At 38.9% G+C, this 12,377-nt stretch overlaps 1 protein-coding gene across 8 annotated transcripts in view; it reads right to left on the reverse strand.

Moving 5' to 3' along the window:
* Positions 1-377: 377 nt before the first annotated feature.
* Positions 378-12,377, reverse strand: part of TEAD1 (TEA domain transcription factor 1) — a 162,885-nt gene continuing 150,885 nt past the window's right edge. For 7 of the 8 annotated variants that reach the window (XM_072866176.1, XM_072866175.1, XM_072866174.1 and 4 more), the window contains 3 exons: positions 8,931-9,071; positions 7,273-7,425; positions 378-6,253 (listed from right to left, as the gene is read on the reverse strand). In XM_072866176.1, coding sequence (XP_072722277.1) covers positions 6,140-6,253; positions 7,273-7,425; positions 8,931-9,071 — 408 coding nt within the window. In that variant the 3' untranslated portion in view covers positions 378-6,139. Of the gene's footprint in view, positions 6,254-7,272; positions 7,426-8,930; positions 9,072-9,102; positions 11,955-12,377 lie in introns of those variants that run through there. The other variant, XM_072866178.1, reaches the window with a different exon arrangement.

A 12,377-nucleotide genomic window follows, 5' to 3' on the forward strand; every position in this document is an offset into this window, starting at 1 on the left:
ATAGGTCACTCCTGCTTCTGGAATAAAGGGGGATGGGTGGCTTTTCCCATTAAAACAGTATGGTTTAAATGATGTTTCAAAAAAACCCACCACTATTTCTTTAGGAAAACATACAAGCTAGAGGTAGTCACCTTTCTTGCTGATAAAATGCCAGAACGCCTACGGACTCGTTGTTGAACGCGGCTTCCAGATGTGCCAGCCTTGAGTGCCGTCCCTCCAGGTTTTTGTAAATCCTGCTGGATGTCCATTGCACCTTTAGGGGAGGTACACAGATACTGCTGCAAGTCTGGCCTTGTGCTGCTTTGGAAATTGCTTTTGAAAGTTGCATCCAACGTTAAAGACAGATTGATGTAAGAGATTAAGATAAATGCACAAAACACTTTCATTTTCTTTATTTTCAATCGATACTGTATGAATACAAAGTTTCTAGAAAGCTACAAAAATTCTACCACTTTATCAAGAAGGCATCAAAATGTGTCACTTTGCAAAGACATGAAAACACCTGCAGTAACCGACACAAAAATAGCATTTTTAGAGTGATGAAATAATTGCACTTAACTGTCATGGATATTAAAGTTATCACACATATGTACCGCGAAAGCTAGAATACATTTTTTTTTTTACAAAGCACTTTATAAAAAAATTCTCTGCACACAAAACCTATAATTTTCATATTACTATCATACTAAAGATAAATTCACTTTAAAGCCAACACTTAAAACATTTTAAACAAAAAAAGGTACCAGTACCTACACACAGACAATAACAAATACAAGAATACTGTACTGCCAAGAGGTTTGACTGAAACTCCTTTTGAAAGTTTCTGCAAATATGTTAAGAAAACATTGGAGAACATTCACTTTTTTTCAAAGAGCCTTCCCTCCCTGTCTAACCTAGAGGTACTTTATCATCAAAAGGCAAGTTCTACATCAAAAGTTACCAGCAGCAGTACAATATTAAAGTAACCACTGACCATATATGAATATGCTTAAGTCACAAACCCATTTTATACACATTACACAAATAAACATAAAGTGAGAATTCCATTAAGTCATTTACAAATGTGAACAAATGCACATGGCAAAAAAACCCCAAAACAAAACAAAAACCCAACCTGTTTTACATAAAATGTACTGAAGAATTAAAGGCTATTCAGGTTTTCAATGTTATAAAATTCTTTTGTCTTTTTTTTTTTTTTCAGGCACATATTGTATTTTTTGTCTGCAGTCATGAGCCTGAATCAGAGGCCCATAAAACAAAACAAAACAAAACCAAAACCACATATTTTGTAAGGAGGTAACAGGGATCCATCTCCTTTTAGTCAACTGAGTGCATTTAAGATTTAATTTATACACTAAAACTAATTACATGATCTCAGCAAGAATGACCTGAAAAGTTAAAAGATGAAGATGTCCAAAGTGTTTCTTGTACTTTGACGTATCCAGCCTCAACCTTTTTTGAGGGGGCTAAACATCTCGTTACGAAAGATAAGAGAGGGAAAAGAGATCATCCTGAGAAAAGTACAAAACCGGACTCTATTACACACATCTGCTGTGTGACCGGGTACGTGTGTCAATATGGGTCAAGTAAAGGGTAGACAAAAGGTTTCTCAGTATGACTGATTGAGTGATCCAGGAAAACTATAAGGGGAACTGCTTCAGAAAGCAAGTACGCCCTAGGACTTGCAGTGGAAAAATAAATAGGTATGGATTAGTACGTCAAATGTTGTATCTGCCTTGAACTGGCCAGTTACTTACATTCAACATTAACGTACACCCTTCATTATTTCAAATAGCCTATACCGTGGAGGTTTTAACGGAAGAAGCTACTGCCAAACGTAATGAGCTGTAGCTGCGGTAGAAAGGGAAAGTGAGAAACAGGCATTATATCTGCAATTCCTTCAAAATAGTGGTGCAGTACCTAAATAAAATCATTGTGGAATTCAAGTAAGTAAAACTACATTTGTTAGTAGTAATTTTTAACAGCCCCAAATGGTACCATTATGCTTATTTTAATATTTTAATGAGACAGAAGTGTAATTTATCACAAATATTGACTAGTACAGCTGAAACGTTTGGTAATAACTGAAAAGAGATGCTCTACTTGTGGGGCGAAAGTGTCTTTGCCCTACCTCAGTCTCATTGAGTTCAACAGGATTACTTGTCTTATAGAGGTAAGTGAGATTTAGACCTTGAAGGAATAACAAAAATAATATTTTAGAGACAGGGAACTTGAATTATCACAATATTTACCACACAGTGTCACAATATTTCTATATATAAAAAGTTAATCTTAGTTTTCATCAAATACTTTAAAAATCAAGTTAAAATTGTATTCACAACTATATAATCCCTCTGACAGCTTTTGGTTTTGCTGATATTTGTTCTTTCTAACATCGTTTTCTTAAAATCTTGCTCCTCTTCCCACCAATTTTAGTTGTAGTGTACAGTATGGCCCCCGTTCACAGAAGGTATCAAATACAGACACATTAGTAAGAGGAGCTAATTTTTCTTTTCCAAGACATCATCTGGGAGAAAAACAAAATGAAACAACCCTGTGTTTTGAATCGTGCTGGCCAGAGTTTCTCTAACAGCACCTTCATCCACAACGCTCACACTCCACATTTCAATGCTTAAAACCACACAATTGCATTTACCCTAGCTATTCTCTGTTCTCCATTTTCATCTTGTTTTATGCATCTGACTTTCAGCATGCACAACTTTGTAAACAAAATCTTCTGTCTAAACAAAAAATCTTCACAGATACCGAAATATTATTAGAGGAGAATAAAGTCACATTTGTCCACTGTCTGAAATTCTGCAGTATATGGATCTCTCATTATGCAGATGCACGACTGGATGGAGAGAATATAAATGTGAATAATTTTCATTTTTCTGTCACAGGCAAATCAGTTGCTGGTTTGCAATGCTGTCAGAAATGGCAAACAGTAGATTATTCTTCAGCAGGTTGATCATTAGCAAAATTACTTTGCTATAAATGGTGCTCTTTTGTGAATGGAGGCCTGTAGATTCAACTTATTCCAATAAACCAAAGGCATTACGGTGATAACTAAATATTTTTGGTCTCTCTACAAATTGTCATTATTATGGCAGCACTTTTCTAAGCTGGAATTTCAAACCAAAGGCACTTTCATGCTAGAGTGCAGAAGAGTCACAATTAATTATTTGGTCATGAAATTTTAAAAGGCAGCATTTATTAATACAATTCACTTTTCACGGAGAACTAAGAGTCTGTAACCTTTCCTTTTGGTATAGACATTTAACTGCGTAGTAATGGGACTGACTTGTACAGAAGGTTGGTTTAGACCAAGCAGTCAAAGAGCATTTCTGTGGGAAAAAATACAGATATTTTTAAAAATGGAACCAATTAATAAAACAATATATAAAATTTATGTTAAAAGGCTAAAGGTACTTCTAATATAATGCTAAGGCACTGCATGTTGTAATGCTTTGGCAGCTCTCAATTAAAAGGTTCCTACAAAAAAGTAACAGTAACAAGATAAGTACTTCCAGCTTACAAAAGAGCTCACAGTTTACAGGCAGCCTGTTGGACTACACACCCCACACTGAACAGTTGAAGGATTAAGGCTTTCAAGAATTAACATATACAGGGTATGGATCATTTACAGAAGTGTAAAGAAAAGACGATGGAAGTAGTTTCCCTAATATTACATATGTGAACACCAATAAACATCGTGACTTTTTATACCCTATAGTTATGGCATATGTAGTGTGCCAGATTCTGTTAAAAAAACTGTACCTGGTTTTGCAAATTGACTTACATACTTTATATGCCTCAAAGAGTTTGCTTGTTATTAAAAAAAAAAAAAAAAATCACCAAAACCACAATTCAAACCCTAAATAAAAGACAACTTTAGAACAAAATAAAACAAAAAAGTAGTTTTTGACTTGTAACACCAAGTGCTTAGAATAAAGGGCTACCGTTAGGCTGTTACAATGCAGTGCTTTTCCTGATGTGATTGTTAGTGTTAAAAATGAGCGTTAAAAGAGACCTTACCATGGACATATTTCTCTGTTCAGTTCACGGAATAGAAACTGAAAGATCATCAGCCCTAATATCCACAAGCAGGTAACAGCTAGACATCACAGCAATCATCCACCTACTAGAGTTAGCTCAGAGGCAGGCTAAAGAATTTAAGCAGTCACCCTTCCCCTCGGTGATGTTTGTATCGTCCTCTAACCTGAGTCCTCACCAGTGTTAAGCACGAACATGGTCTGGCGCAGACGTACAGCAACCTGCTACCTCGTCTAGGCTATATTCTAGTCTAGATAAGTCAACAATGGGCAATTCTGACAGAGGGTGCCATGCAGAAATATAACAGAACAAAAATAAGACTGGCTTTTTTGAAGACTCCAGCACTGTGCCTGGGAGTAAATTCTAGACTTAAATTGTGCATGGGTGCACATCGGTACAGGGCAGGGAGGAGGGACCTGCTAAATGTTAACTCCTTTGATTCGGGATGGCAAAAGACCTTCCCAAGAGCACTCTTTGCCTATACCTCATGACTGATCTTTAAGGTGGCTTGTGCGTGGCTGGGCAGCCCTCAGCCTTTCAGACAAAGGTTTTGTGTGAGAACCCTCTGGCCCAGCTGCTGGCCCAGCACCTGCTGAAACAACTGCTGCTTGGGCAACTGAGGGGCAGTGCTGGCTGTGCAGCAGAAGAAAAGGAACTGAGCAACACTCTGGTGTAGCCAGGAGGAATGAGACTACTTCTCTCGCATGTGTGTACCTCAGACAATCACTCACACCCACATCCATGGTTCGAATCCTTACAGTATTAAAATATCTCCAGCTGTACTTCACTTCCTGGAGTCTTCCCTGAATATATCAGAAGGATGAATGCTACCACATCCGGATGCAAAAGGACATCAGACCCCACGTGGCACAAACGTGTTTGTTTCAGATAAGGTCTTCACCAGCTGGAACTGGAGAGACAACTGGGAGAGGTGTAAGAGCACCAAGATAAAAAGGAAAAGGAGAAAAAAAATCTCCACTTTCCAATCTTCTTTGCCTGATGCTGGTTGTGATTTTCTAGCGTCTCATAGATATTAAAGCTGTTGATCCTTTCAGAGGTGTACATATTGTTCTTTCAAACACATTAGTGTTTTGCTTTCAGTTTACGAATTACTCAATGCTGTCGCAATGTCAGTTGTTTCCGATCATCTGTTAATTTCAGAGTTGCAAGTTTTTCACTCAACTTATTAGAAAACATAGTTGTCCATATAAAATATAACTGCACACACAAGACTACATATAATGCGAGTCTAAATCTTCAGTATTTACCTACTTATTGCAAAATGAGCCATCTTTTTCATTAAATAATCAAATTTTCATATTAGTACAATACAACTTTATACTCTTTTAAAATACACTAGATATGTTAGGGGTAAGGGATGATGTTTTCTTTCTCTGCAATACCTGTTTGAAAGTTTAATGGATTAGAAGATTAGTTTTAGCGTTGAGAAAAAAATACAAAATTTGCCTAATTTTAGGACCTGTCTGTTTCTATCAGGCATTTCTTAAGGCTATATTTTTTCATTTGGTTTCAAACAGAAAAACGTTTCATTTTAAAAAATAATTTAGTGAATTACATTCGTCCATATCTTCCACCCTAATTAGTTACAAAGATAATTCTATAAAGATTATTAACTTTGTGTACTCATTTACAGTTATAGCTAAAGATTCATTTCAATTTCACTTGCATTGTAAAACAAGTATTTCATGTTGGAAAAAAACCCAAAATAAATTCTTATAAATGCTGTCAGTTTTTCCCCATGGCAAATGCTCTGTCATACATTTTTCTATCAGAATTAAAAATAAGCCTCCACAGACAGAGGCGTTAGGTTCTTAAATACAGTCTTCCCAAAGAACTGTGGTTTACAAATTTGAAGAACACTTAGTTTTAGAAATAATTTTTACAACTGTACCAGAATTTCACAGCTACAATTATATATGAACACATTAAAAATGACTTCACTGAAACAGGATTTAGAAAAATGTGGGTGAAAGTTGGGCCAGAGGCACTGCCACTTAGTGTTGAGGTTTACAGTCTGTGTTTTGATAAAGAAGTGAAATGAAGTGTATATATAAATAACTGCTCAGTCCTTTACAAGCCTGTAGATATGATGCTGTGCTCCATGTTCGCTGTTCGACACTTCAAATACACAAGCCATGCAGAGCAGGGTTTCTTGTGTATCCCTGTTTGTTACAACCTGTTTGAGCGGAAGGAAGAGGTAGACAGTATATTACAAACTTGGAAACACCAGGGCCAAAACAAGAAATGACTGGCTTAATTAAAGACAATCTTTAGCTGTGACAGTTTGAAATGTGTGTCCTCTCGCTCTCTCTTTGGCGATTTAAACTGACCTCTGTGACTGCGCTCACATAATGTGCTCAGGGCTGAGCTGCAGGGCTGTAGCTGGCAGCGGGGGGCACTGAGTCGGGGGGCAGCGGGGGTCATCCCACCCTGGCGGCTTGACCACGAGCCGCCATCATGTGGTCGTGGCTCAGCCTTCCTCAACCTGAGCCCCGCTTCAGCAAAGGGAAACCAGGGCACCCTTATCACCTTGTGTTCGCTTGCCAAAAGGCAGCTGAGCGGGGTGCACATGGCTCTGTGCTCACGGCCCTACCTCTTCCCCATGCCGCCAGCCCTTGGTCCTGCTCCACTCCTATGGCGGCAGCAGCAGCGCATGGCTCTGAGTGCTCGGCCGAGGTGCCACCGCAAAGCCACAGTGAAAGCAAGCTGGGTAACTGGATGAAACTGGCTTAAAGGCCACTATGTGGACAGTCTTCATGCTTTAGATCACCTGTTGGGTGTACCCATTACTGCATGCTTTCCTGGCCCAAGAACTAATTAACACCGCTGACATTTGCAGTATTATAACTGGCATCTCAGCAAGAACACATTAGATGAATGGGATGGTTCAAAGTTACTGCCTCAGGCTCGCTACAAACACCAAATAGAGACTTGCATGAAAAAAAGAGAGAAGCAAGCTGAATTTTTGGAAAGTAACAAAGATGTTTGTTCATGTTCTCAGCCAGCTTAGCCTTTTCATCCTTAGTGTCTATAGTGCACATTCCAAGAGTAGTACTCTGAAGTCAATGGGATGATTTGTTTAGTAAGCAACATGACTAAGGGATTCGGAAACTGGTTCTAAATATGACAAGTTAAACAAGCCATACAAAGCCTGAGAGTAGTTCAGAAATGGAAAAATTAAAAATGAGTCCATACCAATAAAATCGTAAAGTTTTCCAACACGCTGTTCATCATGTATTTCTCTGGTAAATGCTTCAGCTTGTGTATGAAGTTGATCATATATTCACACATTGGAGAGCGATTTATTCTGTACACGAATCGGCCATTCTCAAACCTTGCATATTCAGTCTAAAAAAAGAAAAAAGGAGCATTTAGAATAAGATAATTCAGAAATAGCAAAAAAGTAAATACTAAATCTGTTTTTTCTTTCCTTGTGTAGACAGAAAAAAGAGAAAGTGGCTCTCAGCCACACACACACGCCTACTTGCTAACTCCCGGCCTGAGCTATGCAGTGCTTTGCTAAAAATTCAAGGGCCCTTAATTATTAAAAGTTATAATATCACCACTTGTTCTCTAACCTGTGAATTAAAAAACTGAACAGATGAGGATTACACAAAGGTAAGTCCAACTCAAGTAAAAATGAATTAAGCAGAAAACATTGTGGTAAGATGATTTTACAGTAGTTTTTGAGGCAACTGTCTGCAAAGGGAACAGCAAAAATAAGCTTATATAGTTATGCATAAATATACACATATAAACATAGCTATACCACTGCATGATTTAATAGGCAATTTATGAATTACAGAAAGATGCAAGGCTACAGTAGGAAGAAAACCAGACTGATTTAGATTGCAGAGGCTCACAAGGGGCTGAAGGAGGGTAAGGCTGTGAGTCTTGGACTCCTGGGGCCCAGCTACCAATTGCTCAGACGAGCTACTCAGTGGCTTGTGCGGTTTTTGGCTTTCTCTAAGCTTGGAATAACGGAAATGATGGAAAACTTTTTTATTGTCACCATGCACAGAAAATAAACTTAGTATAAGAAGGACATGAACAGTGACCAGGACATCTATAAAGGCTCAACCTGCAGCTCTAGGCTAAAATTCCCATACAAAAACTATATTGCAGATAACAGATGTGGGTGTGGGGCTTAGTACACAGAAGACAAGTTAAATAGCTGCAGTACCATTGTACAGTAAACCAGCTAGGTACCTGACCACTCGATACAGTTCTGTGCTTAGAAAAGAAAAGGTAAAAAATAAATAAAGGCCCTTGCACATTAAGAAAATACGCAACTTAGTATTCAAAAGCTGCTGGTGACTGGGGAAGGCATGCCCTTCTGTGCATCAAGTAAGATAAAATAAGCATGGGTATAGACAAAACATAGCACACCATCCACGGCTTTAAAATGTTTAAAAAATCTAGATGACAGAGTAGTCATCTACTCTGTAGATGAGAGAGAACCATCTACTCTGTAGTATGGTTCCAGACAGGCTACGCGGCTGGCCAAGTGTTTGGAAATGGGAGCAAAAGCATTTTTGCTTCAGCTCCTTTTCTGCCAGGTGATGGAGGAGGCGGCACTGACGTCAGCTGCAGGTTCCCCACGGAAGGGTGCCACAGGCAGGGTGGAGGAGGGTCTCCAAAGCAACAGGTAACTAGGATTTTACTTAACGGTAGTGTCACCATTCACACGGTGATTTGAAATGAACCCAAACACTGCTGGGAAGGGAAATGCTCTTTCAGGAAGGATTAGAGGAAGGAAGGAAAAGACAGGTAAGAGCAAAGTAAAGACAAGAGAGAGAAAAGCCTAATTAAAATGAAAGGGAACCAGAGAATCATCCCATCACAACACCCACCTCTACTTTTTCTACTACTTGCTTTCCAAATGAGCAGACTTTGGTGGAACAGGTGATTGTCATGTTTTCTGAGCTCTCGTACTGACTAGTGACTCCATAAAACGCTCCTGTATCATCTTGAATGTTGCAGTTTAAGTCAGCCTGTTGGGAAAAAGTAATAGATGTTGAAGATTTTTTTCATTTGACAATGTCAGTAGCATAAGCTGTAATTAGCTCACCGTTCTTTTCAGAAGTAAGGGAGAGAGGGGGGAGTTTTATAGTGACAACAGTGACAGAGGAAAAAGTCTGTCAGGAAAGTACCTGCCTAATTGTTGCAGTAAAAACCTTCGGGAAGCGGCAATTTCTTCAAACTTTAAACAACAAAAGACAGCCCAGTGTTCCTCTGGGCTACAGGAGCCGTTCTTGTCTGGCAGATAGCTGATGAAGTCCCTGGAGCACAGGGAATGATCACCTGCGAGGAGCCTGGCTCCAGAGCTGACTCCTCTGGAGGCAACCTGCCCTGCGGCCTCAAACTCAGCCGAGCCATCCCGCTCCCGAGAGGCAATAGTCCACTTTCTCCTTTTCCGTTCTTAAAGCAATGAAATCCTCACGGCAAAGGGAGACAGCTGCACAACACGGGAATCGATCTCTGATAAGACTCGCTCAAGCCATATGGCCCTGACTCAGCAAAATACTCGACTTCACAGGGCTGTATGATGCAACGCACAGGCTTCCCACGAGCCGTGTGCGCACTGAGCCGTGCCCACCGCACCGATAAAATGTTACTGAAAGTATTTGATTTCTTTCAGTATTTCTCCGCAGCCTGAATAACTACCCAGCTGCCTTTGATATCTAGCAACAGAGACTGAGACTTGCAGGATCAAGTGAGGAACAGTGCTACCTTTAATTATTTATATCCAAATCCAAGTCCTGTGCACAGCGTGATTAATTTGGCTACAAAGCAACAGCACAGGCCACATGCTGGATCCGGCCTCCTCAGGCCTGCAGCAGCACTGAAGCTGTTCTGCCACTGTGCTCTTTGTCATCATGGATCCCTTTTCAAAAGCCCTCAACTTAAAAGAGCACTAATATGGATATAGGCAGAGTCTAGGGATATCCACAGCTGGATTTGTTGATTCAGGCATTAGCTCTGCTGACATCTCTGGTGCCCAAGGAGAGAGTGGGCAGGGTTTTCTTTTTCAGTGGAAATAGCCGATCAGCTACTGCAGCGTAACATCTAAGACTCGCCTGAATTTTTAACTTACTCTGAGACGACCATTTTAGCAGGGAAATGCAGTTTCGCAGCTGTTTCACTTGCAAGTCTAGCTCTGCTTTTTTTTATTGCTAATATAGAAATGTAACAGAAAAATTTTGACAGATACTTTCAGACTTTTTATACAGATACTTTTTGACAGATACCTTGAGACTTTTTAAAAACCCAGTTCACAGGTATGTTTATTTACTAGTTAGCATGGAACATTTATAAACCTGCCTTCACTACAGTTCAGGTCATTTGTAACTGCTATTTAATTTTTAACTAGACAACCACTCATTAATTCTGCTTAGTGTCTACAGTCCTTATTTGTGGTACAACATTCTGAGGCAATATGCTGATAATAGCACATACTGAGCTGGTTTGTGGTACGGAGAAGACATAGGTCTAAGATTACTTCAGGCTGGCTTTGGTAAATTAATCAGTGGAGAAGTCTCCTGAGGTTTACACACAGTAACACAAACAGCCCTATAGTCACGTATTTTGCATAACAGAAAGAAATCCTATCGCTATTACACCTTGTTTCTTGCACATGTTTTGCATGAGGTCAGCAGTTAATGTTTAATGTACATCTAAAGCAGTGTGTTCGCAGTGAGCTCTAAGAAATTGTTCTAAGCTAATAGTAAATAAGCAATTTGCCGTCACAGCTGGCTTGCAATCGAAACATGACGAACATCGAAACATGACAAACTGTAGCAGCCACCAGCCATGCCACAGCTGCTCCACCGGAATTTCTGAAGAATAGGGATTTCTGATAAAACAATTGCATTGTTGTAAATAATAATAATTAATAATAACAATAACAGTAACAATAACACAATAATAATAATAGTAGTAATCTCTTAAAAAGTGGTTATTCCTGCTGCTACCACAATTACAATTTTACTATCAAAACATTTTCTTTTTTTCCCTTTCAGATACAGACAAAATATTTAAGAAATCATAACTAAAATGCTCCTCACAATTTCATGTTGTCAAAAGGGTCACCCGCATAGACCTTACATTTCAAGCTGCAATAGCAACTGTTTATAGAGTTAAAAAATAAGAATAACTTTTTATCTGCTGCCTTCTGATTTTGAAGCCCACTGAAAGAAAACTCTAATTGTTGTCTTTATCTGCTGACACTTAACCTGGAAAAGTAACACATGCGGCCATCTGGCACCCTGTTGATCACTCCCACAGCTCTTCCAACTCTTGCTGAAATCACCAGGAGTCCTATGTACACAAAAAATACAGGCTGGGGTCCTGACGTTTCAATGAGGAATGCTTGAAATTATCACTCATATGTCATGATTTACTCTTATGCAATCACGACAGTGTTGCAAAGTCCCATAATGGTAATATAAATGTGAATTATCTTTATTTGCTATTCGATTTTTTTTGAGTCTAGCACACAATAAAGGTGTTTTCAAGGAAAGACAGAATTTTCGTTTTAAACAACAGTTTTCATGTTCAACTAATTACAAACTACTGAGAGCTGAAGCTTTAAGACTCCTCCAAAAAGTGTAACGATAACATAAAAATCATAAGAGTTGGCAATGGCAACTAATCTTAAATGAAGGTTTCACCAAAGCCTCTTCTAATCCTGAAATAATTTTATCTGTTCTCACATACTATAACAAATCTTGCCCCTCAGTCTGGGTTCAAATTTGTTCACTAGAGGCCGAGTACATGAACCCTAGGAAGGAGTGTGTATCATTGCGAAGAAGGGATTGTCACATCAAGGAAGTATTCTGAACCAGGTGTTGAAAGCTTTCTTCCATGCTGAATACCTTTAGAAAAGAAGGAAAGACTATCACTTCTGGTAAAATACAAAACTTCGGTTAAAATATGATGGTGAAAGACTTGCTAATTATATTGTTATGGCTTACTTAGTAAGGGGTTCATCTAAACACATACACCTGAAAGCAAAATTGTATTTCTTGAACTGACGAAGGCAGGTCACAATAAAAATTCAGGGGATTTTCTGCCCCCCGCAAAAGGTTATGAGACTACAAAAAAAAAAAAACAAAAAAAAAACAACCTGTGCTAACAATGGGCAATGCTGTGGCTATGAGAGTTGTAGATGTAGCTTTGAGCAGGAATAAGGTGGTGTGTTACCCCGGTATTCAGTTTTAGCAGGCTTCTTCCTACAATATTGATTCCAGGTTTTTTGTCTACATTTTAGAAAGGATGTTGGAAAATTGGAAAGTGTT

This window comes from Ciconia boyciana, chromosome 6, assembly GCF_034638445.1.
Source record: "Ciconia boyciana chromosome 6, ASM3463844v1, whole genome shotgun sequence".
In the NCBI taxonomy this organism is placed as follows: Eukaryota; Metazoa; Chordata; class Aves; order Ciconiiformes; family Ciconiidae; genus Ciconia; species Ciconia boyciana.